Raw genomic sequence first — 26,336 nt, 5'->3', positions numbered from 1 at the left:
AGGCAGCGTAATGAGAGCACCAGAGCAGGATACGACAGCAGCAGCAGCTCAGTCGTAGCCGATACAGCACACTCTCACATCTGCACCATAGTGCAAATCTGTGCACCGTGCAAGGCAGCGTAATTAGAGCACCAGAGCAGGAGACGACAGCAGCAGCAGCTCAGTCGTAGCCGATACAGCGCACTCTCACCTCTGCACCATAGTACAAATCTGTGCACCGTGCAAGGCAGCGTAATGAGAGCACCAGAGCAGGATACGACAGCAGCAGCAGCTCAGTCGTAGCCGATACAGCACACACTCACCTCTGCACCATAGTGCAAATCTGTGCATCATGCAAGGCAGCGTAATGAGAGCACCAGAGCAGGATACGACAGAAGCAGCAGCTCAGTCGTAGCCGATACAGCACACACTCACCTCTGCACCATAGTGCAAATCTGTGCACCATGCAAGGCAGCATAATGAGAGCACCAGAGCAGGATACGACAGCAGCAGCAGCTCAGTCGTAGCCGATACAGCACACTCTCACCTCTGCACCATAGTGCAAATCTGTGCATCGTGCAAGGTAGCCGAATTAGAGCACCAGAGCAGGATACGACAGCAGCAGCAGCTCAGTCGTAGCCGATACAGCACACACTCACCTCTGCACCATAGTGCACATCTGTGCACTGTGCAAGGCAGCATAATGAGAGCACCAGAGCAGGATACGACAGCAGCAGCAGCTCAGTTGTAGCCGATACAGCACACACTCACCTCTGCCCCATAGTGCAAATCTGTGCACCGTGCAAGGCAGCATAATGAGAGCACCAGAGCAGGATACGACAGCAGCAGCAGCTCAGTCGTAGCTGATACAGCACACTCTCACCTCTGCACCATAGTGTAAATCTATGCACCGTGCAAGGAAGCGTAATGAGAGCACCAGAGCAGGATACGACAGCAGCAGCAGCTCAGTCGTAGCCGAAACAGCATACACTCACCTCTGCACCATAGTCCAAATCTGTGCACCGTGCAAGGCAGCGTAATGAGAGCACCAGAGCAGGATACGACAGCAGCAGCAGCTCAGTCGTAGCCGATACAGCACACTCTCACCTCTGCACCATAGTGCAAATCTGTGCGCCGTGCAAGGCAGCGAAATTAGAGCACAAGAGCAGGAGACAACAGCAGCAGCAGCTCAGTCGTAGCCGATACAGCACTCTCTCACCTCTGCACCATAGTGCAAATCTGTGCACCGTGCAAGGCAGTGTAATGAGAGCACCAGAGCAGGATACGACAGCAGCAGCAGCTCAGTCGTAGCCGATACAGCACACACTTACCTCTGCACCATAGTGCAAATCTGTGCATCGTGCAAGGCAGCGTAATGAGAGCACCAGAGCAGGATATGACAGCAGCAGCAACTCAGTCATAGCCGATACAGCACACTCTCACCTCTGCACCATAGTGCAAATCTGTGCATCTTGCAAGGCAGCCGAATTAGAGCACCAGAGCAGGATATGACAGCAGCAGCAGCTCAGTCGTAGCCGATACAGCAGACACTCACCGCTGCCCCATAGTGTAAATCTGTGCACCGTGCAAGGCAGCGTAATGAGAGCACCAGAGCAGGATATGGCAGCAGCAGCAGCTCAGTCATAGCCGATACAGCACACACTCACCTCTGCCCCATAGTGCAAATCTGTGCATCGTGCAAGGCAGCGTAATGAGAGCACCAGATCAGGATACGACAGCAGCAGCAGCTCAGTCGTAGCCGATACAGCACACTCTCACCTCTGCACCATAGTGCAAATCTGTGCACTGTGCAAGGCAACGTAATGAGAGCACCAGAGCAGGATACGACAGCAGCAGCAGCTCAGTCGTAGCCGATACAGCACACACTCACCTCTGCACCATAGTGCAAATCTGTGCACCGTGCATGGCAGCGTTATGAGAGCACCAGAGCAGGATACGACAGCAGCAGCAGCTCAGTCGTAGCCGATACAGCACACTCTCACCTCTGCACCATAGTGCAAATCTGTGCACTGTGCAAGGCAGCGTAATGAGAGCACCAGAGCAGGATACGACAGCAGCAGCAGCTCAGTCGTAGCCGATACAGCACACACTCACCTCTGCACCATAGTGCAAATCTGTGCACCGTGCAAGGCAGCGTATGGAGAGCACCAGAGCAGGATATGACAGCAGCAGCAGCTCAGTCGTAGCCGATACAGCACACTCTCACCTCTGCACCATAGTGCAAATCTGTGCACCGTGCAAGGCAGCGTAATGAGAGCACCAGAGCAGGATACGACAGCAGCAGCAGCTCAGTCGTAGCCGATACAGCACACACTCATCTCTGCACCATAGTGCACATCTGTGCACCGTGCAAGGCAGCATAATGAGAGCACCAGAGCAGGATACGACAGCAGCAGCAGCTCAGTCGTAGCCGATACAGCACACACTCACCTCTGCACCATAGTGCACATCTGTGCACCGTGCAAGGCAGCGTAATGAGAGCACCAGAGCAGGATACGACAGCAGCAGCAGCTCAGTTGTCACAGATACAGCACACACTCCCCTCTGCACCATAGTGCTCATCTGTGCACCGTGCAAGGCAGCGTAATGAGAGCACCAGAGCAGGATACGACAGCAGCAGCAGCTCAGTCGTAGCCGATACAGCACACACTCACCTCTGCACCATAGTGCAAATCAATGCACCGTGCAAGGCAGCGTAATGAGAGCACCAGAGCAGGATACGACAGCAGCAGCAGCTCAGTTGTAGCTGATACAGCACACACTCACCTCTGCACCATAGTGCAAATCTGTGCACCATGCAACGCAGCGTAATGAGAGCACCAGAGCAGAATACGACAGCAGCAGCAGCTCAGTCGTAGCCGATACAGCACACACTCACCTCTGCACCATAGTGTAAATCTGTGCACCGTGCAAGGCAGCGTAATGAGAGCACCAGAGCAGGATACGACAGCAGCAGCAGCTCAGTCGTAGCCGATACAGTACACACTCACCTCTGCACCATAGTGCAAATCTGTGCACCGTGCAAGGAAGCGTAATGAGAGCACCAGAGCAGGATACGACAGCAGCAGCAGCTCAGTCATAGCCGATACAGCACACACTCACCTCTGCACCATAGTGTAAATCTATGCACCATGCAAGGCAGCGTAATGAGAGCACCAGAGCAGGATACGACAGCAGCAGCAGCTCAGTCGTAGCCGATACAGCACACACTCACCTCTGCACCATAGTGCAAATCTGTGCACCGTGCAAGGCAGCGTAATGAGAGCACCAGAGCAGGATACGACAGCAGCAGCAGCTCAGTCGTAGCCGATACAGCACACACTCACCTCTGCACCATAGTGCAAATCTGTGCACCGTGCAAGGCAGCGTAATGAGAGCACCAGAGCAGGATACGATAGCAGCAGCAGCTCAGTCGTAGCCGATACAGCACACTCTCACCTCTGCACCATAGTGCAAATCTGTGCACCGTGCAAGGCAGCGTAATTAGAGCACCAGAGCAGGATACGACAGCAGCAGCAGCTCAGTCGTAGCCAATACAGCACACACTCACCTTTGCACCATAGTGCAAATCTATGCACCGTGCAAGGAAGCCGAATTAGAGCACCAGAGCAGGATACCACAGCAGCAGCAGCTCAGTCGTAGCCGATACAGCACACTCTCACCTCTGCACCATAGTGTAAATCTATGCACCGTGCAAGGAAGCGTAATGAGAGCACCAGAGCAGGATACGACAGCAGCTCAGTCGTAGCCGAAACAGCATACACTCACCTCTGCACCATAGTCCAAATCTGTGCACCGTGCAAGGCAGCGTAATAAGAGCACCAGAGCAGGATACGACAGCAGCAGCAGCTCAGTCGTAGCCGATACAGCACACTCTCACCTCAGCACCATAGTGCAAATCTGTGCACCGTGCAAGGCAGTGTAATGAGAGCATCAGAGCAGGATACGACAGCAGCAGCAGCTCAGTCGTAGCCGATACAGCACACACTCACCTCTGCACCATAGGGCAAATCTGTGCATCGTGCAAGGCAGCGAAATTATAGCACCAGAGCAGGATACGACAGCAGCAGCAGCTCAGTCGTAGCCGATACAGCACACACTCACCTCTGCACCATAGTGCAAACCTGTGCATCGTGCAAGGCAGCGTAATGAGAACACCAGAGCAGGATACGACAGCAGCAGCAACTCAGTCGTAGCCGATACAGCACACACTCACCCCTGCACCATAGTGCAAATCTGTGCACCATGCAAGGCAGTGTAATGAGAGCACCAGAGCAGGATACGACAGCAGCAGCAGCTCAGTCGTAGCCGATTCAGCACACACTCACCTCTGCACCATAGTGCAAATCTGTGCATCGTGCAAGGCAGCGTAATGTGAGCACCAGAGCAGGATACGACAGCAGCAGCAGCTCAGTCGTAGCCGATACAGCACACTCTCACCTCTGCACCATAGTGTAAATCTGTGCACCGTGCAAGGCAGTGTAATGAGAGCACCAGAGCAGGATAAGACAGCAGCAGCAGCTCAGTCGTAGCCGATTCAGCACACACTCACCTCTGCACCATAGTGCAAATCTGTGCACCGTGCAAGGCAGCGTAATGACAGCACCAGAGCAGGATACGACAGCAGCAGCAGCTCAGTCGTAGCCGATACAGCACACTCTCACCTCTGCACCATAGTGCAAATCTGTGCACTGTGCAAGGCAGCGTAATGAGAGCACCAGAGCAGGATACGACAGCAGCAGCAGCTCAGTCGTAGCCGATACAGCACACACTCACCTCTGCACCATAGTGCAAATCTGTGCACCGTGCAAGGCAGCGTATGGAGAGCACCAGAGCAGGATATGACAGCAGCAGCAGCTCAGTCGTAGCCGATACAGCACACTCTCACCTCTGCACCATAGTGCAAATCTGTGCACCGTGCAAGGCAGCGTAATGAGAGCACCAGAGCAGGATACGACAGCAGCAGCAGCTCAGTCGTAGCCGATACAGCACACACTCACCTCTGCACCATAGTGCACATCTGTGCACCGTGCAAGGCAGCATAATGAGAGCACCAGAGCAGGATACGACAGCAGCAGCAGCTCAGTCGTAGCCGATACAGCACACACTCACCTCTGCACCATAGTGCACATCTGTGCACCGTGCAAGGCAGCGTAATGAGAGCACCAGAGCAGGATACGACAGCAGCAGCAGCTCAGTTGTCACAGATACAGCACACACTCCCCTCTGCACCATAGTGCTCATCTGTGCACCGTGCAAGGCAGCGTAATGAGAGCACCAGAGCAGGATACGACAGCAGCAGCAGCTCAGTCGTAGCCGATACAGCACACACTCACCTCTGCACCATAGTGCAAATCTGTGCACCGTGCAAGGCAGCGTAATGAGAGCACCAGAGCAGGATACGACAGCAGCAGCAGCTCAGTTGTAGCTGATACAGCACACACTCACCTCTGCACCATAGTTCAAATCTGTGCACCATGCAACGCAGCGTAATGAGAGCACCAGAGCAGAATACGACAGCAGCAGCAGCTCAGTCGTAGCCGATACAGCACACACTCACCTCTGCACCATAGTGTAAATCTGTGCACCGTGCAAGGCAGCGTAATGAGAGCACCAGAGCAGGATACGACAGCAGCAGCAGCTCAGTTGTAGCTGATACAGCACACACTCACCTCTGCACCATAGTGCAAATCTGTGCACCATGCAACGCAGCGTAATGAGAGCACCAGAGCAGAATACGACAGCAGCAGCAGCTCAGTCGTAGCCGATACAGCACACACTCACCTCTGCACCATAGTGTAAATCTGTGCACCGTGCAAGGCAGCGTAATGAGAGCACCAGAGCAGGATACGACAGCAGCAGCAGCTCAGTCGTAGCCGATACAGTACACACTCACCTCTGCACCATAGTGCAAATCTGTGCACCGTGCAAGGAAGCGTAATGAGAGCACCAGAGCAGGATACGACAGCAGCAGCAGCTCAGTCGTAGCCGATACAGCACACACTCACCTCTGCACCATAGTGTAAATCTGTGCACCGTGCAAGGCAGCGTAATGAGAGCACCAGAGCAGGATACGACAGCAGCAGCAGCTCAGTCGTAGCCGATACAGCACACACTCACCTCTGCACCATAGTGCAAATCTGTGCACCGTGCAAGGCAGCGTAATGAGAGCACCAGAGCAGGATACGACAGCAGCAGCAGCTCAGTCGTAGCCGATACAGCACACACTCACCTCTGCACCATAGTGCAAATCTGTGCACCGTGCAAGGCAGCGTAATGAGAGCACCAGAGCAGGATACGATAGCAGCAGCAGCTCAGTCGTAGCCGATACAGCACACTCTCACCTCGAGCACCATAGTGCAAATCTGTGCACCGTGCAAGGCAGCGTAATTAGAGCACCAGAGCAGGATACGACAGCAGCAGCAGCTCAGTCGTAGCCAATACAGCACACACTCACCTTTGCACCATAGTGCAAATCTATGCACCGTGCAAGGAAGCCGAATTAGAGCACCAGAGCAGGATACCACAGCAGCAGCAGCTCAGTCGTAGCCGATACAGCACACTCTCACCTCTGCACCATAGTGCAAATCTGTGCACCGTGCAAGGCAGCGTAATTAGAGCACCAGAGCAGGATACGACAGCAGCAGCAGCTCAGTCGTAGCCGATACAGCACACACTCACCTCTGCACCATAGTGCAAATCTGTGCACCGTGCAAGGCAGCGTAATGAGAGCACCAGAGCAGGATACGACAGCAGCAGCAGCTCAGTCGTAGCCGATACAGCACACACTCACCTCTGCACCATAGTGCAAATCTATGCATCGTGCAAGGTAGCCGAATTAGAGCACCAGAGCAGGATACCACAGCAGCAGCAGCTCAGTCGTAGCCGATACAGCACACTCTCACCTCTGCACCATAGTGCAAATCTGTGCACCGTGCAAGGCAGCGAAATTAGAGCACCAGAGCAGGAGACAACAGCAGTAGCAGCTCAGTCGTAGCCGATACAGCACACTCTCACCTCTGCACCATAGTGCAAATCTGTGCACCGTGCAAGGCAGCGAAATGAGAGCACCAGAGCAGGATACGACAGTAGCAGTAGCTCAGTCGTAGCCGATACAGCACACACTCACCTCTGCACCATAGTATACATCTGTGCACCGTGCAAGGCAGCGTAATGAGAGCACCAGAGCAGGATACGACAGCAGCAGCAGCTCAGTTGTCACAGATACAGCACACACTCACCTCTGCATCATAGTGCTAATCTGTGCACCGTGCAAGGCAGCGTAATGAGAGCACCAGAGCAGGATACGACAGCAGCAGCAGCTCAGTCGTAGCCGATACAGCAAACACTCACCTCTGCACTATAGTGCAAATCTGTGCACCGTGCAAGGCAGCATAAGGAGAGCACCAGAGCAGGATACGACAGCAGCAGCAGCTCAGTCGTAGCCGATACAGCACACTCTCACCTCTGCACCATAGTGCAAATCTGTGCATCGTGCAAGGTAGCCAAATTAGAGCACCAGAGCAGGATACGACAGCAGCAGCAGCTCAGTCGTAGCCGATACAGCACACACTCACCTCTGCACCATAGTGCACATCTGTGCACCGTGCAAGGCAGCATAATGAGAGCACCAGAGCAGGATACGACAGCAGCAGCAGCTCAGTCGTAGCCGATACAGCACACACTCACCTCTGCCCCATAGTGCAAATCTGTGCACCGTGCAAGGCAGCGTAATGAGAGCACCAGAGCAGGATACGACAGCAGCAGCTCAGTCGTAGCCGATACAGCACACTCTCACCTCTGCACCATAGTGCAAATCTGTGCACATTGCAAGGCAGTGTAATGAGAGCACCAGAGCAGGATACGACAGCAGCAGCAGCTCAGTCGTAGCCGATACAGTACACACTCACCTCTGCACCATAGTGCAAATATATGCACCGTGCAAGGCAGCGTAGTGAGAGCACCAGAGCAGGATACGACAGCAGCAGCAGCTCAGTCGTAGCCGATACAGCACACATTCACCTCTGCACCTTAGTGCAAATCTGTGCACCGTGCAAGGCAGCGTAATGAGAGCACCAGAGCAGGATACGACAGCAGCAGCAGCTCAGTCGTAGCCGATACAGCACACTCTCACATCTGCACCATAGTGCAAATCTGTGCACCGTGCAAGGCAGCGTAATTAGAGCACCAGAGCAGGAGACGACAGCAGCAGCAGCTCAGTCGTAGCCGATACAGCGCACTCTCACCTCTGCACCATAGTACAAATCTGTGCACCGTGCAAGGCAGCGTAATGAGAGCACCAGAGCAGGATACGACAGCAGCAGCAGCTCAGTCGTAGCCGATACAGCACACACTCACCTCTGCACCATAGTGCAAATCTGTGCATCATGCAAGGCAGCGTAATGAGAGCACCAGAGCAGGATACGACAGAAGCAGCAGCTCAGTCGTAGCCGATACAGCACACACTCACCTCTGCACCATAGTGCAAATCTGTGCACCATGCAAGGCAGCATAATGAGAGCACCAGAGCAGGATACGACAGCAGCAGCAGCTCAGTCGTAGCCGATACAGCACACTCTCACCTCTGCACCATAGTGCAAATCTGTGCATCGTGCAAGGTAGCCGAATTAGAGCACCAGAGCAGGATACGACAGCAGCAGCAGCTCAGTCGTAGCCGATACAGCACACACTCACCTCTGCACCATAGTGCACATCTGTGCACTGTGCAAGGCAGCATAATGAGAGCACCAGAGCAGGATACGACAGCAGCAGCAGCTCAGTTGTAGCCGATACAGCACACACTCACCTCTGCCCCATAGTGCAAATCTGTGCACCGTGCAAGGCAGCATAATGAGAGCACCAGAGCAGGATACGACAGCAGCAGCAGCTCAGTCGTAGCTGATACAGCACACTCTCACCTCTGCACCATAGTGTAAATCTATGCACCGTGCAAGGAAGCGTAATGAGAGCACCAGAGCAGGATACGACAGCAGCAGCAGCTCAGTCGTAGCCGAAACAGCATACACTCACCTCTGCACCATAGTCCAAATCTGTGCACCGTGCAAGGCAGCGTAATGAGAGCACCAGAGCAGGATACGACAGCAGCAGCAGCTCAGTCGTAGCCGATACAGCACACTCTCACCTCTGCACCATAGTGCAAATCTGTGCGCCGTGCAAGGCAGCGAAATTAGAGCACAAGAGCAGGAGACAACAGCAGCAGCAGCTCAGTCGTAGCCGATACAGCACTCTCTCACCTCTGCACCATAGTGCAAATCTGTGCACCGTGCAAGGCAGTGTAATGAGAGCACCAGAGCAGGATACGACAGCAGCAGCAGCTCAGTCGTAGCCGATACAGCACACACTTACCTCTGCACCATAGTGCAAATCTGTGCATCGTGCAAGGCAGCGTAATGAGAGCACCAGAGCAGGATACGACAGCAGCAGCAACTCAGTCATAGCCGATACAGCACACTCTCACCTCTGCACCATAGTGCAAATCTGTGCATCTTGCAAGGCAGCCGAATTAGAGCACCAGAGCAGGATATGACAGCAGCAGCAGCTCAGTCGTAGCCGATACAGCAGACACTCACCGCTGCCCCATAGTGTAAATCTGTGCACCGTGCAAGGCAGCGTAATGAGAGCACCAGAGCAGGATATGGCAGCAGCAGCAGCTCAGTCATAGCCGATACAGCACACACTCACCTCTGCCCCATAGTGCAAATCTGTGCATCGTGCAAGGCAGCGTAATGAGAGCACCAGATCAGGATACGACAGCAGCAGCAGCTCAGTCGTAGCCGATACAGCACACTCTCACCTCTGCACCATAGTGCAAATCTGTGCACTGTGCAAGGCAACGTAATGAGAGCACCAGAGCAGGATACGACAGTAGCAGCAGCTCAGTCGTAGCCGATACAGCACACACTCACCTCTGCACCATAGTGCAAATCTGTGCACCGTGCATGGCAGCGTTATGAGAGCACCAGAGCAGGATACGACAGCAGCAGCAGCTCAGTCGTAGCCGATACAGCACACTCTCACCTCTGCACCATAGTGCAAATCTGTGCACTGTGCAAGGCAACGTAATGAGAGCACCAGAGCAGGATACGACAGCAGCAGCAGCTCAGTCGTAGCCGATACAGCACACACTCACCTCTGCACCATAGTGCAAATCTGTGCACCGTGCATGGCAGCGTTATGAGAGCACCAGAGCAGGATACGACAGCAGCAGCAGCTCAGTCGTAGCCGATACAGCACACTCTCACCTCTGCACCATAGTGCAAATCTGTGCACCGTGCAAGGCAGCGTAATGAGAGCACCAGAGCAGGATACGACAGCAGCAGCAGCTCAGTCGTAGCCGATATAGCACACACTCACCTCTGCACCATAGTGCACATCTGTGCACCGTGCAAGGCAGCGTAATGAGAGCACCAGAGCAGGATACGACAGCAGCAGCAGCTCAGTTGTCACAGATACAGCACACACTCACCTCTGCACCATAGTGCTCATCTGTGCACCGTGCAAGGCAGCGTAATGAGAGCACCAGAGCACGATATGACAGCAGCAGCAGCTCAGCCGTAGCCGATACAGCACACACTCACCTCTGCACCATAGTGCAAATCTGTGCACCGTGCAAGGCAGCATAAGGAGAGCACCAGAGCAGGATACGACAGCAGCAGCAGCTCAGTCGTAGCCGATACAGCACACTCTCACCTCTGCACCATAGTGCAAATCTGTGCATCGTGCAAGGTAGCCGAATTAGAGCACCAGAGCAGGATACGACAGCAGCAGCAGCTCAGTCGTAGCCAATACAGCACACACTCACCTCTGCACCATAGTGCACATCTGTGCACTGTGCAAGGCAGCATAATGAGAGCACCAGAGCAGGATACGACAGCAGCAGCAGCTCAGTCGTAGCCGATACAGCACACACTCACCTCTGCCCCATAGTGCAAATCTGTGCACCGTGCAAGGCAGCGTAATGAGAGCACCAGAGCAGGATACGACAGCAGCAGCAGCTCAGTCGTAGCCGATACAGCACACTCTCACCTCTGCACCATAGTGTAAATCTATGCACCGTGCAAGGAAGCATAATGAGAGCACCAGAGCAGGATACGACAGCAGCAGCAGCTCAGTCGTAGCCGAAACAGCATACACTCACCTCTGCACCATAGTCCAAATCTGTGCACCGTGCAAGGCAGCGTAATGAGAGCACCAGAGCAGGATACGACAGCAGCAGCAGCTCAGTCGTAGCCGATACAGCACACTCTCACCTCTGCACCATAGTGCAAATCTGTGCACCGTGCAAGGCAGTGTAATGAGAGCACCAGAGCAGGATACGACAGCAGCAGCAGCTCAGTCGTAGCCGATACAGCACACACTCACTTCTCCACCATAGGGCAAATCTGTGCATCGTGCAAGGCAGCGAAATTATAGCACCGGAGCAGGAGACAACAGCAGCAGCAGCTCAGTCGTAGCCGATACAGCACACTCTCACCTCTGCACCATAGTGCAAATCTGTGCACCGTGCAAGGCAGTGTAATGAGAGCACCAGAGCAGGATACGACAGCAGCAGCAGCTCAGTCGTAGCCGATACAGCACACACTCACCTCTGCACCATAGTGCAAATCGGTGCATCGTGCAAGGCAGCATAATGAGAGCACCAGAGCAGGATACGACAGCAGCAGCAACTCAGTCGTAGCCGATACAGCACACACTCACCTCTGCACCATAGTGCAAATCTGTGCACCGTGCAAGGCAGCGTAATGAGAGCACCAGAGCAGGATACGACAGCAGCAGCAGGTCAGTAGTAGCCGATACAGCACACTCTCACCTCTGCACCATAGTGTAAATCTGTGCATCGTGCAAGGCAGCCGAATTAGAGCACCAGAGCAGGATATGACAGCAGCAGCAGCTCAGTCGTAGCCGATACAGCACACACTCACCTCTGCACCATAGTGTAAATCTGTGCACCGTGCAAGGCAGCGTAATGAGAGCACCAGAGCAGGATATGGCAGCAGCAGCAGCTCAGTCGTAGCCGATACAGCGCACACTCACCTATGCCCCATAGTGCAAATCTGTGCACTGTGCAAGGCAGCGTAATGAGAGCACCAGAGCAGGATACGACAGCAGCAGCAGCTCAGTCGTAGCCGATACAGCACACACTCACCTCTGCACCATAGTGCAAATCTGTGCACCGTGCAAGGCAGCGTATGGAGAGCACCAGAGCAGGATACGACAGCAGCAGCAGCTCAGTTGTAGCCGATACAGCACACTCTCACCTCTGCACCATAGTGCAAATCTGTGCACCGTGCAAGGCAGCGTAATGAGAGCACCAGAGCAGGATACGACAGCAGCAGCAGCTCAGTCGTAGCCGATACAGCACACACTCACCTCTGCACCATAGTGCACATCTGTGCACCGTGCAAGGCAGCATAATGAGAGCACCAGAGCAGGATACGACAGCAGCAGCAGCTCAGTTGTCACAGATACAGCACACACTCACCTCTGCACCATAGTGCTCATCTGTGCACCGTGCAAGGCAGCGTAATGAGAGCACCAGAGCAGGATACGACAGCAGCAGCAGCACAGTCGTAGCCGATACAGCACACACTCACCTCTGCACCATAGTGCAAATCTGTGCACCGTGCAAGGCAGCGTAATGAGAGCACCAGAGCAGGATACGACAGCAGCAGCAGCTCAGTTGTAGCTGATACAGCACACACTCACCTCTGCACCATAGTGCAAATCTGTGCACCATGCAACGCAGCGTAATGAGAGCACCAGAGCAGAATACGACAGCAGCAGCAGCTCAGTCGTAGCCGATACAGCACACACTCACCTCTGCACCATAGTGTAAATCTGTGCACCGTGCAAGGCAGCGTAATGAGAGCACCAGAGCAGGATACGACAGCAGCAGCAGCTCAGTTGTAGCCGATACAGCACACACTCACCACTGCATCATAGTGCAAATCTGTGCACCGTGCAAGGAAGCGTAATGAGAGCACCAGAGCAGGATACGACAGCAGCAGCAGCTCAGTCATAGCCGATACAGCACACACTCACCTCTGCACCATAGTGTAAATCTATGCACCATGCAAGGCAGCGTAATGAGAGCACCAGAGCAGGATACGACAGCAGCAGCAGCTCAGTCGTAGCCGATACAGCACACACTCACCTCTGCACCATAGTGTAAATCTGTGCACCGTGCAAGGCAGCGTAATGAGAGCACCAGAGCAGGATACCACAGCAGCAGCAGATCAGTCGTAGCCGATACAGCACACACTCACCTCTGCACCATAGTGCAAATCTGTGCACTGTGCAAGGCAGTGTAATGAGAGCACCAGAGCAGGATACGACAGCAGCAGCAGCTCAGTCGTAGCCGATACAGCACACACTCACCTCTGCACCATAGTGCAAATCTGTGCACCGTGCAAGGCAGCGTAATGAGAGCACCAGAGCAGGATACGACAGCAGCAGCAGCTCAGTCGTAGCCGATACAGCACACTCTCACCTCTGCAGCATAGTGCAAATCTGTGCACCGTGCAAGGCAGCGTAATTAGAGCACCAGAGCAGGATACGACAGCAGCAGCAGCTCAGTCGTAGCCGATACAGCACACACTCATCTCTGCACCATAGTGCAAATCTATGCACCGTGCAAGGAAGCCGAATTAGAGCACCAGAGCAGGATACCACAGCAGCAGCAGCTCAGTCGTAGCCGATACAGCACACTCTCACCTCTGCACCATAGTGCAAATCTGTGCACCGTGCAAGGCAGCGTAATGAGAGCACCAGAGCAGGATACGACAGCAGCAGCAGCTCAGTCGTAGCCGATACAGCACACACTCACCTCTGCACCATAGTGCAAATCTATGCACCGTGCAAGGTAGCCGAATTAGAGCACCAGAGCAGGATATCACAGCAGCAGCAGCTCAGTCGTAGCCGATACAGCACACTCTCACCTCTGCACCATAGTGCAAATCTGTGCACCGTGCAAGGCAGCCGAATTAGAGCAAAAGAGCAGGATACGACAGCAGCAGCAGCTCAGTCGTAGCCGATACAGCACACACTCACCTCTGCACCATAGTGCAAATCTGTGCACCGTGCAAGGCAGCGTAATTAGAGCACCAGAGCAGGATACCACAGCAGTAGCAGATCAGTCGTAGCCGATACAGCACACACTCACCTCTGCACCATAGTGCAAATCTGTGCACCGTGCAAGGCAGCGTAATGAGAGCACCAGAGCAGGATACGACAGCAGCAGCAGCTCAGTCGTAGCCGATACAGCACACACTCACCTCTGCACCATAGTGCAAATCTGTGCACCGTGCAAGGCAGCGAAATGAGAGCACCAGAGCAGGATACGACAGCAGCAGCAGCTCAGTCGTAGCCGATACAGCACACTCTCACCTCTGCACCATAGTGCAAATCTGTGCACCGTGCAAGGCAGCGTAATGAGAGCACCAGAGCAGGATACGACAGCAGCAGCAGCTCAGTCGTAGCCGATACAGCACACTCTCACCTCTGCACCATAGTGCAAATCTGTGCACCGTGCAAGGCAGCGTAATGAGAGCACCAGAGCAGGATACGACAGCAGCAGCAGCTCAGTCGTAGCCGATACAGCACACTCTCACCTCTGCACCATAGTGCAAATCTATGCACCGTGCAAGGTAGCCGAATTAGAGCACCAGAGCAGGATACCACAGCAGCAGCAGCTCAGTCGTAGCCGATACAGCACACTCTCACCTCTGCACCATAGTGCAAATCTGTGCACCGTGCAAGGCAGCCGAATTAGAGCAGAAGAGCAGGATACGACAGCAGCAGCTCAGTCATCGCAGTTACAGCTCTGCACTCTTTTTTTCCTTCTCACCTGTGCAACACAGCAGCAAATTTGGCTGCTACGTTGCGTGTGCTGCGATGAGGTGTGATTCCTACAGTTTCCCTACATAGACCATGTACAGACTATAATTCATTTACTCTGGACAGACTGCATCAGGCACATTACTAGATAAGAGAAGGTTACCTTCAGCGCCCCTATTCAGGCTGTATAACACTAACTTTTGATTACAGATGATGTGTAATCCCCTCGGTCCTAGGAGAATGCATCAGAATTACCTGTAGAAGAGATCTGATTCCTTCTCTGATTCCTTCTCGGAGCCCTCCTCGATGCCATCGGAGCCTTCACTGATGCTCAGGATACTCAGAGGAGCAGGAAACAGTGAGAGGTACTCGGGTATGAGCTGTGTCTCTTGAGTCGCTAGGGAAGGAGCTATATAACTGATACTGAGACAGGAAACTCCTCTTAGAAAGTGCTGACGGCAGCTTTCTGCAATCGGTGTGAGGGGGAGATGTGGGGGATGCAGATCCATGTGTCACTGTGCACCTTGTGTATGTATGTGTGTGTTTGTGTATGTCTTTTGCTGGGTTTTATGTCCTCTTGGTCGCTTGTGTTCTTTTTTCGAGGATGGTTGTGTAATGAATGGTTGGGTTCCTATAAGAGTCCAGCCCAAAGTCTCCATTAATTTCCCAAGACTTTCTTGGTTCACGTACTCTTATGTCTTGCTGTCTCCTGTGATTGATGAATCAAAGGGAGGGAGGTACAGGCGATTCTTTATCCAGGTCCAGCATAGATGCCCGTTAGTTAAGCTCTACAATAGTGGTATGCAGTTCCTAAGTTCTAAAGCAGGAGGTTGTGTGTATTCATGGGCTCCACATAAAGGCGTAGAGTCAAAGCAGTATGGAGAAGAATCTTCTCCTTTCGGAAAAAGACCCTCACACACACAGCCAGCTAGGTGTCTTGCTTCATCATCGGGTCTGCTCCTTATCGGGTCAGCGCTGCAATACCCGATCGGCACCCGAGATGGGGCCTTCTTGGCAGAGATCTTCATTCCCTATGCCGATGGGTGAAGTGCATGTGAGGGCCCTAGATCAGTGTAAGTGATAGTGATGTGTAGGAGTGTGGGTTAAAGTAGGGGAGATGGTCCACTCAAAATAATTTTAATGAAACGTGGCCCCTACCCTAATTAAAAGTAAAAGGGCACGTATTTTCACTCTAAAGATGTGAAGTTTATGTGCTAGTAAATAAGGTCAACATGTTTCTTGCCCATTAATCTATTAGTTGGCAATTCGTCAGGCCCAATTAGGATCTACCTACACTTTTTGGTAGTGGTCAACAATTGGGTGAAGTGAGAAAATGACCACATTTACAGCACCTACAGGTACCACTTTTTTTACCCTTCCCTGCTTCATGTCCTCCCAGGCTCCACACTGGCACCCTTAAGCGTAACCTACACGCTGCAGCACGTCTCATCCAGGACCTGAGCAAATATGACCACATCACCCCTACCCTAATCGAACTCCATTGGCTCCCGTTGCTGGCTCACACCACCTTCAGAACCAGCTGCATCATTTACAATGCCAGCACAACCAGCAACCTCGCATATCTAGCAGACAAACACACCACATGTGCTGTTCCTCAGTCCACCCACAGCCAAGACACTGTCTAACTACAGACTAAGAAGTGTTGGAAAGATAATAAAATAAAGCATCAAGCCTTTTTACAGCCCTGCCCCTGGATTTGGAACAATATGCCCCTATCCATCAAGCTCTGCCTCCCTCTCGCACTAAACGCGGACAGCCCAAGCTGCATGACGCGCTGAGCTCCTCTCCCAAGACTTTCCAAATATGAGTGACTTTAACTAAACATATTGGCAGCAAATTGTTAAGCGCAACTTATACAGCTGACCCTGCCTTACAAGTTTACACACACGTGATATTCTCACGCTCATACCTTCAGCGAATTAATCTGGGTGAACTCCTCTACCCTCAGCTGTTTTCGGAAGCCCTCAATTGCTCTTCCTTGCACTGCGAATAATTGCATCAATTCAGCTTGCTCACCCGTTATATGTCCTGATGATGATCTCGAACAGCTGAGATCGAAACGCTGTTGACCCTTTACAACAAAACTCTTCCTATTCTATAAAGTTGCTTGAGGAGTTTTACACTATTGTTGTCAATGCGATGCCGTTATTTTAAACTTCACCATCACTCTGCAAGTCACGCCTCTTTCACTTATTGTGTGAGCACCTGAATTCTATTGTTGTGGAAATAAATGTTTCACATGAACTGACTTATGTCCCTATGTACGTTATTATTTTTTTTGCTCCTTTAAAATAATTAATTTTCAACTCTCTAACCATAAGTGCTCTCCTTAGGATCACTTTATTATTGGACCTTTTGGCCACACCCGAGCCATTGTTTTTTTACCGTCTACTCCAAGGGAGGTTCTTGTCAATATGTCGAAGGTTGGAGGTGCTACAGGGTTCTTGGAGGCCTCACAGTTGCAGGACGAGACAGCCCACCACGATTGTCGAGTCCTTAAAGCAGCAGGCAGGGTTTGGCACCAATATTCTGCAGGAGCTCTTCTCTGTCCATTGTTCTTCTTGGGTCGGTCGAATCTAAGGTCAGGGTCTGGGGTGCCACATAAATACTGAATTTAGTGGTGTTAAAGGGAGTGACAGGTAGTAGCCAATGGGCTACTTATCTTTCGGGTACCTACACCCTCTAAATGACCACTTCCTGTGGGAAGAGGCCCTACCCTAGCCCTGATAGGATATTTTCCTGCCATCTCAAGATGGAGGAATTGGAAAAGTAGTGTCCACATCACTTGTCCCGCCTTAAGGGTGGTATAAACTGAATGGGGACACTCCTCCTAATCTGAATCTCACCTGTCCTCCTGCCAAATGTGTAACAGGACGGGAGGGGGGTTGACATCCTCCACTATCTGGAAATGCCTGGGTTGCATTTCAAAGGCGGCACGGCCTTTGAAGCTTCAAGCTCTGGAAGTCCATTCCGGCCTGGAGGATGTGAGAAGCACCTCTGCCCAGAGCAGGCTTTGTACCTGGCCTCTGAAATCACTGGCTCTCATCCTATGAGGTTAGAACAATGTCTGGTGGTGGCAGGCTGGCTGAGACTAGTTAGAGACCACACCAGTGCATCATGGTGCCGGGGGACTTGTAATGATGGGTGTTCAAGCCATGTACGCTCTATGGCTTCCCTTTGCACTTACAAAATCCACGAACGGCTTAGGTATTGTAGGGTCATATCTGCTAATGCAGATATGTCCACACATGGGATATAGTGCACCCTGCCTTAGGGCTGTAAGGCCTGTAATAGGGGTGACTTACCTATACCTCATGCAGTGTCTGTGGGCATGGCATACAGGGCTCTGTGCCATGTTGACTCTCCGGTTTTCACTGCACCAATACTAGAGCTGGGCTGAGCGTGCAGAGTTTAACTACGGGGAATTCCGTGGACTTGCTGAAAAACTCAGTGAGCTCCTCGTGTGGGCGGAGTGAGCCGACGCCCGTCCAGTCATGTCCCAATTGATTTCTTGCTGCCAATGCAAATGAGGCAGACCGAGTGATTTACTTTTGTCTTCGCTGCTGCAATGGGACCAAGCATGCGGAACAAAGGCGCAAAGGAAGGAGGCCACTTGCAGCTCAGTGATGTCTTCTATTACTATTAGGTTATTACTTAGACAGTAGCGCGCTGATGTAAACAAACTGTCATGCATTGCTATTTGCTCCTAATACGGCCCAATCCATCGGGCGTTCCTCGGGTGTGCTAACTGTTTTTCTGATACAAAATAAATTGCCCCAGACCCTGCATACATGCCCATCTGAATTTTACATGAGAAAGGGAGGTGTGGTACTTTGAAAGTTGGGATCGCGTGGGAGACACGGCCCTACCCCTGTCTATCCCGGTATTAGCGAACCGCGAATGGTCAATGCGGTATGTACAAGTGCTTTATATAACGTTTTAGCGATAAATGCACTATGTATACGTTATTATACATTGACTTCGTGGGTTCCATCTTAGAGCGGTGGCCATCTTATGGTTGCCCTCACATAGGCTACATATTATGAAGCAAATACGGGCCTTTAGAGCACATGTGCCTTCCTTTGACTTCTCTGTGACCTGGGCAGCTTGGCTCCGCTGCCCCAGGTCAGTCCGGTCTCACGAGCTCCCCGTCCTACGGCCACCTGTGATTAGCATCAGGGTTTGACACACCATAAAGCCTTTTCATCCCACACAAGCCTCCAGCTAATCTCTTTCACACCTGACTCTTCCTGCTTTATGGCTTGTTTTCTAAACAGGAGATGCTCGTGTTTATTGGGGCATGTTGCTATCTGATGTGGGATCTGAGCCTTGCTGGGTAAATAATTGTGGGCTGGCTAAACTGGAATGTGGGATGGTCATCATGACTCTGCCTTTTCGTTTGTAATAGATACATGTGAATGACCATACCATAAAACAAGGAATGTGTGCCTGAAGCATGATATTTTGTATTTAAGGAGAAGCCCGTTTCTGTAACTTTAAGCAGTCTCCTGAGAACATACATGCTGTTGTACTTCTCGGATACCTGTAATTGGTCTGCAGCCAATAAACTGATCTTTGACTTCACCCAGAAGACTCTGTGTTTCTGTAGGTCTGAAACAGGAAGAACCCGAAGTCTTAGGGTGTGTTCCCCTGCACCTCTGGGCTTAAAATTCCCAGTACTTCAGAGGGATGTGTTTTATTGCCCCTGCTTTGTCCTTTGGCAACAATGGTCCCAATGCACCCACATTCCTCAGATGTCCTGGCTCCCCTCTTACCTGCAAACGCCTGGAGTCAGTCAAAGCACTCTAGCATCAGCAGCATCAGCTTCTTCTTTTTTACACAAACTGCAGGTGACCGTTGGGGGCCAGAAGGAATGCTTCCCGGGCTGGCAGTGAGCAGTTCCACTGTTTCCTCCATTGCACACTGCAGGGCCACGCTGCGGGCACAATGGCACAGCTCCTTACCACCGCCCTCCCGCTGAGGATTCTGAGATTGCCAAGGCAACCTCACTCTCACATACACGAATATACTGCCTCCAGCAGTCTAGGAAATGTATTCTTTCCACGTCTGCTTCCTCATTTTTAACCACAGTTAAAGGGCTCAGGGTGTCGGTAAACTCCGCTACACTGTGGTTTGCAGAGTTTTGCCAAACTCCGCATTCCGAACGGAGCACGGAGTGGCAAAAACTCTGCAAACTCCACTGGTGAATCAATGTTCACCGCCCAGCCCTAACCAAGATACGCAGCCTGCAATGGCAGTTTGCATGGTCCTGGTGAAGGGCCCCTAGGGTGCCGCTATTTGTGCTGCAGCCCTAGAGGACCCTCTTCAGTAGCCATGTGTAGTATCTAGCAGCATCTCATGGAAGCCTGAGATGTTGCTAGGTGTTTAGAATGTTAGGCTCAGGGAAGAGTCAGTTGAGACCAGAGCCTGAACGATGTACAAGCTGTTTGTGGATGGGGTCTTTTATCCTGGATTAAACTTGTTATTCACCTAACTCACTTTGCCTTTGAGTTGGATCTTACATTTTGGCGACAGAAGATGGGATTGACAAGCTCTTTTTAAGGAGAGAAAGCTAAAAGGAGAAAAAGGACCTCAACACTACTTGTATTCTTGGTGAGAAAAGCATCGTTCCTCATTTATTTAAGAGAAAACAGATCTTCACTCTGTGCTTCAAACGAACAAACTTTGGCTCTTTGGCTCTTGTCAACAACTTTCTTGGTTGCTGCATTGTGGATTTCAAGCGTGATGGGTGCCTAACGAATGAAGCTTGGTTTTTTTTTTCTGTATCGTGTTTGCAGAATTCACCCATCAAGGATTTGACTTTTGCCAAAGGTTCGTGTTCATACTGTTTCGGGTCGAGAGAAACGCTTCTGTGGGCAGGTTTTACACCGTTGTTTTTCTTTAAAAAGTGTTCTTCAACAACAACATAACGGAATTCTCCTACCTCGTTGTGTTCCTCGAGCTGCTTCCATAGCTACCGCTCTGTGCCCGTGACTTGCAGAGTTCGTCCAACGTCATCAAAAGCCATCCTGCGCCCGGATCTTGCAATGTTCCTCTAAGTGTCATCAAGCGTCATCACGTTTCAGCGCTGTATCTTAGTAGAACCCTCTGATATCAAGCGTCAGCGCTGTCTCCGACGCATGAAACAGCGTCCTCGCGCATTGGTGCACTGCTGAGGGAGCCGTCTTCAGCGTGAAACGCAAGACTGGAACGCACTGTCTTCGTGCGAGCTCTTCTGCCTAGATCGCTCAGGCAAGCGATTTAACGGTGATTCGCACACTTGTCTACAGCGCGAATCAAGCTCGCTAAAGGGTGTCGGTAACGGATCACTTTGTGTCATCCCAGCAATTCACACTCTTGAAGATTATATTGGAGGTATGGTTAATAGAACATTCTCTGCGGTGGTTGCTCAGCGCGCTCATCTTCTCGCATGCTGCAAGAAGTAACTGACTTAACTACTACAGTTTTGCTTGCGTGTCACTTCTGTGATACGCACACTGTGAAGATACTTTAGTACGTGTGTCAACTCAGTGATACACACACTGTAAAGATTATATTATAGTAGTCAAATTGTACGTTTAACTGTGAGAACTCAACTGTGTTTAGTTTCTTTTATATTGTTTCAACTATATGAAGAGCTATTTCTTCTACTTATTATTCCTGTATCCTACTGATAGAATTAGTAGGGTGAAAGAGTAGATCGCCTCACATTTTTTTATTATTTTTTTTATTTTATTTTTTTTAAAAAGAAAAAGGTGAAGGTGAGACTCAGGTAATAATTGGAAGTTATCACATTTGAGGGCTAGCTTTAAATGTGAGACTCAGGTAATAATTGGAAGTTATCACATTTGAGGGCTAGCTTTAAACATGCAGAACGTTACTGCACCCCCTTTCTTTTTGTCCTCCCCGGGAGATCCACCCATTAAATGGCAGAAATGGCGCAAAGTCTTTGAAAGATATGCCAGGGTGTGTGGAGCCTCTTTGAGTGCCGAAAGAAAAACTGCATTATTGCTTCATTGTTTGGGGTCGGAAGGTCAGGAGGTATTTGACCACCTCCCGGAGCTAGTGGATAGGAGTTTGAATGAATATGAGATATGCATAGCTATGCTTGATAAACACTACCTACCGAAGGTAAGTACGATACTGGAAAGGTATCATTTCGGTAGGAGATCACAAATGGAAGATGAAAGCATAGAAAATTACATTACTGCTTTAAGGAAGTTAGCCTCTTCGTGCAAGTTTGGTGCTACACTAGATGAACGTATTAGAGATCAGTTTATGTTAGGGTGTAACATTGAAAGTGTTAGGGAGGAACTTTGGCAGAAGGACGAGCCAAACTTAGAAGATGTCTTAATCATTGCAAAAAGGATTGAGCATTCTTTGAAGTGTGTAGAGGTAATAAAGAAGAATGGAGAAAAGAAGAACAAAGATTCGGTACAAGCAATAAAAGAAAATCCTAAAACTAACAATGAGAAAAGGGATCATTTTAAGAAAGGTATCTCTAGTGGAACTGCAGTAAAGTTCGATGCTTCTAAAGCGACATGCTTTCGTTGTGGTAAATTAGGTCATTTAGCGAATGATAAACAATGCCCCGGTTGGAGAGCCACGTGTGGTAAGAGCAAAAGAAAAGGGCATTTTACGGTGGCATGTAAAGAGAGAAATTCCAAGGGAAAGGTTTCTGAAATATATTTTGATGTGGAAGATACTTGTGATTCTTCTAGTGAGGTCGACTGTGGACAGATTCAAATCCAGGCAGTTCAGACTGAGGAAAGAAAAAACTGCCCGACTGATGAAATATGTGTTGAGGGCAAGGCTACAAAAGTACTTTTTGACTCTGGTGCTAAAGTCACCATAATTTCAAAAGAGTTTTATGTAAAAGAGATCAAAGATAATATCAGAATTTACTCACCAGACATTAGATCCTTTGCCTATGGAGGTGAACCCATCAAGTTGTGTGGGTACTTTTGGGGTCTAATTGAATATAAAAATAGACTTACCAGTGGGAAAATTTATGTATCACAAAAAGGGGACAGCATTTTAAGCTGGTTTCACCAGAGAGACCTTGGTGTCATGCTAGATCCAAATTCGTCTCCACCTATTTTATTAAAAGAAAATTTTAGATCAGCATATGTGGCCAAGGTGGATGCGAATTTTGAAAATCAATTTACGTGTATGCTAACAGAACGCTTTCCCAAAGTTTTCAGTAGTAGCTTAGGCTGTCTTAAAGGCTACACACATCATATTCGGCTGGTGGAAGGCGCCAACCCAGTGTCTTGCAAAGTAAGGAGTATTCCGGTGGCTGTCAGGGAATTGGTTCAGGCAGAGTTGGAAAAATTGAGAAGAGAGGAAATTATTGAAGAAATTGAAGCAACACAATGGCTTGCTCCGGTCGTAGCTGCGAAGAAGGCTGATGGCTCTCTTCGTTTATGTGTGGACCTTAGAGAACTAAACAAGTGTGTGGTGGTCGACAAATATCCGTTACCAAAAATAGCAGACATGTTGATGTTGTTAAAAGGGGCGAAAGTTTTCAGTACAATAGATCTCAGGTCTGCATATCATCAAATTAAACTGGATGAGAGTGCAAAAGACTTGACAGCGTTTATCACGCCGTTTGGGACTTTTCGTTTCTTGAGACTACCATTTGGGTTGGTCTCGGCGGCTTCAGTGTTTCAGAGGCACTGGAATCTGTTTTGAAGGGACAACCTGGTGTCAGGGTATATCAAGATGACATTTTGGTTTTTGGTACAGATGACAACGAACACGATGAGAGAGTATTACAGGTTTTGAAGAGATTGGATCAGTCGGGATTGACAGTTAAAGTAGAAAAGTGCAAGTTCAAGAGGAGATCGATAGATTATCTAGGTCACACTATTGGAAACGGGGGTGTATTACCTAAGGAAAGTCTAGTAACTGCCATTCGAAATATGCCATCTCCAAGCAATAAAGAGGAGCTATTGAGTTTTTTAGGCATGGCCGAATTCTATAGTAAATTTGTAAAGAATTTTGCTTCCCTCTGTGTTTCAATGAGAATGTTACTGCATAAAGGATGCGAGTTTGTTTGGGATGATAAGTGTGAAAAGGAATTTTGTTTACTCAAAAAGGAATTAGACCAAGCGCCCAAACTCAGCAGTTTCGACCCAGATAAGAAATCAGTGTTGGTGACGGATGCAAGTGTAAAAGGTTTGGGTGCGGTATTGATGCAAAAGAATAATGGAGAGGATAATGAGATCTTATTTTTGTCAAGGAGTTTAAGAGGTGCTGAGGTGCGGTATTCAGTTATAGAGAGGGAAGCTCTGGCAGTCCACTGGTCTATAAAGAAGTTGCGGAATTTGCTTTGGGGTGGTACCTTTGAGGTCAGGACAGATCACAAGCCCTTGTGTGAGATATTTAAAAATAAGGGCATAGATGCGATCTCCAGTAGAATTACAAAGTGGGTAGTCGCGTTACAGGACTATAATTTTGACATCAGGTACATTCCAGGCATACAAAACAAGGTAGCTGATGCCTTGTCAAGGTTGGTTGTGTGTGACAATTCAGGTCTAGATGAGGAGGATGAAGAGGATGGAGAGATGGTTTGCTTCATTGAAGGGGGAATTATACAGAAAGAAAGGTGGTTGAGGGCGGTTAGTGAAGACGATGTTTTAACAAAAGTCAAAGTTTGTGTAAAAGAGGGTTGGAATGTGAAGAGTAAGAATGAGGAAGTGGATACGTTTTGGCATGTTAAGGATCAACTTGCTGATCACGATGGCTTTCTATTCAGAGGGGCAAGATTGGTTCCTCCCACCTCTCTGAGAGATGAGTTAATTTCTTTGGCCCATGATGGGCATCTTGGTATTTCTAAAACCAAAGAATACCTACGTTCCTCCTACTGGTGGCCAGGTATGGATTTGCTAATTGAACGGAAAATAAGAGACTGCATGCAGTGTGCACTTAGAGACAGAGTGAACAAGCCAAGAACACAACCTATGATAATAAGGGACCGACCTGATGCTCCTTGGAAGGAGATTGGACTGGACATTTTAGGCCCGATCTCTGTATCTGGTGTTGAGTGGTACATTCTAGTTCTAGTTGATTTTTTTTCTCGCTGGCCAGAAATAGCTATAACGCGTGGGATTGAATCTAAACATGTTAAGGAGTTTTTGAAGAAAATCTTTGATAGAGAAGGCATTCCCAATACAATACTCACGGATAATGGAGTACAATTGGTCTCGAGGGATATGGAGGAATTTTTGAGTTCTTATGGTGTTAAACACAAGAAATCTTCTCTATATCACCCAGAGACAAATGGGCTCGTAGAACGGTTTAATCGGGTTCTTAAGGAAACGATTGAGATGGCAAGATCAGCGGGTCTAGATTGGAGAGCAGAAGTGTTCAAAAAAGTTAGGGTGTATAGGCTTTCACCTCATGCTGTCACAAAAAGGACACCTTTTGAGCTGTTTAGGGGTAGGTGTGCCAACTCGTTAGTTACACCTTCCTGGGTAAATGATCTACAGCCTAATCGTTTTAGAGAAAACGAGAGAGATGACTGGAGGTTGTTAGAAAAGAAGAAAATTGAGAAGAGGAAGATTTCGCATGATGTGAAAAAATCTGTAAAAAAAACAATAGTGAAAGTGGGGGATTGGGTGCTAATAAAGAATCCCCGTATGGGGAAAAGTAAAGGAGCTTTCTTAAAACCCATTCAGGTTATTAAGTTGTTTAACAATGCGGTTAAAACGGCGGATCACTGGGTGTGGAACTTGAATAGGGTGGTTGTGGTGAGACAGGACTTTGTTACGGGACTTAAAGAGATTCCAAGAAACCCAGTTTCACGATCGCAAGGGAAAATTGTACAAGATGAATCCTTGTCACATGCACGGAGATCTTCAAGGATGATTTCAGCACCAAAGCATCTGAAAGACTATGTATGTTGATTTTTTATTATGTGTTTTTGGTTCTATGCCTGATGTAACTTTTACTGGTGTTGTAGGTTTTGTTGTTTATTGTCTGTAAAGAAGGGAGATGTGTAGTATCTAGCAGCATCTCATGGAAGCCTGAGATGTTGCTAGGTGTTTAGAATGTTAGGCTCAGGGAAGAGTCAGTTGAGACCAGAGCCTGAACGATGTACAAGCTGTTTGTGGATGGGGTCTTTTATCCTGGATTAAACTTGTTATTCACCTAACTCACTTTGCCTTTGAGTTGGATCTTACACCATGCCCGGGACACTGTTTACTAGAAGCTTACAGGGGTGACTGGAGTGGTGCCAATGGTGGTACAGTTTTAAGAAAGATATCTGACACTTTGAACCTGGTTAGCAGGAAACCAGTGCACTTTCATTTTGAAATGACATCATGCAGCAGGCAACAACTGGGGGTTAACCACGTTAAAAGAGGCACTTTCCTACAAGTTGCCTGAAATCTTTTTTTCTAGATTTGTGAAACCTGCTATGGTTATAACCCTGCACTGACTGCAAGTCTCAAGGA

At 49.8% G+C, this 26,336-nt stretch overlaps 1 protein-coding gene and 1 long non-coding RNA gene across 2 annotated transcripts in view; one reads left to right on the top strand and one right to left on the bottom strand.

The window, feature by feature from the left end:
• LOC146813519 (E3 ubiquitin-protein ligase TRIM38-like) overlaps nucleotides 1-15,245 on the bottom strand; it is a 191,118-nt gene extending 175,873 nt beyond the window's left edge. Inside the window, exon 1 of the mRNA XM_085614765.1 lies at nucleotides 15,112-15,245. Within this exon, the coding sequence (XP_085470891.1) occupies nucleotides 15,112-15,169 (58 nt within the window). The 5' untranslated portion in view covers nucleotides 15,170-15,245. The remainder of the gene's footprint in view (nucleotides 1-15,111) is intronic.
• Nucleotides 1-26,336, top strand: part of LOC146813518 (uncharacterized) — a 182,853-nt gene that overhangs the window by 135,451 nt on the left and 21,066 nt on the right. The window lies entirely within an intron of this gene.

Source organism: Triturus cristatus, chromosome 7 (assembly GCF_964204655.1).
Source record: "Triturus cristatus chromosome 7, aTriCri1.1, whole genome shotgun sequence".
NCBI classification, from domain to species: domain Eukaryota; kingdom Metazoa; phylum Chordata; class Amphibia; order Caudata; family Salamandridae; genus Triturus; species Triturus cristatus.
This window is presented reverse-complemented; position numbering and strand designations above follow the sequence as displayed.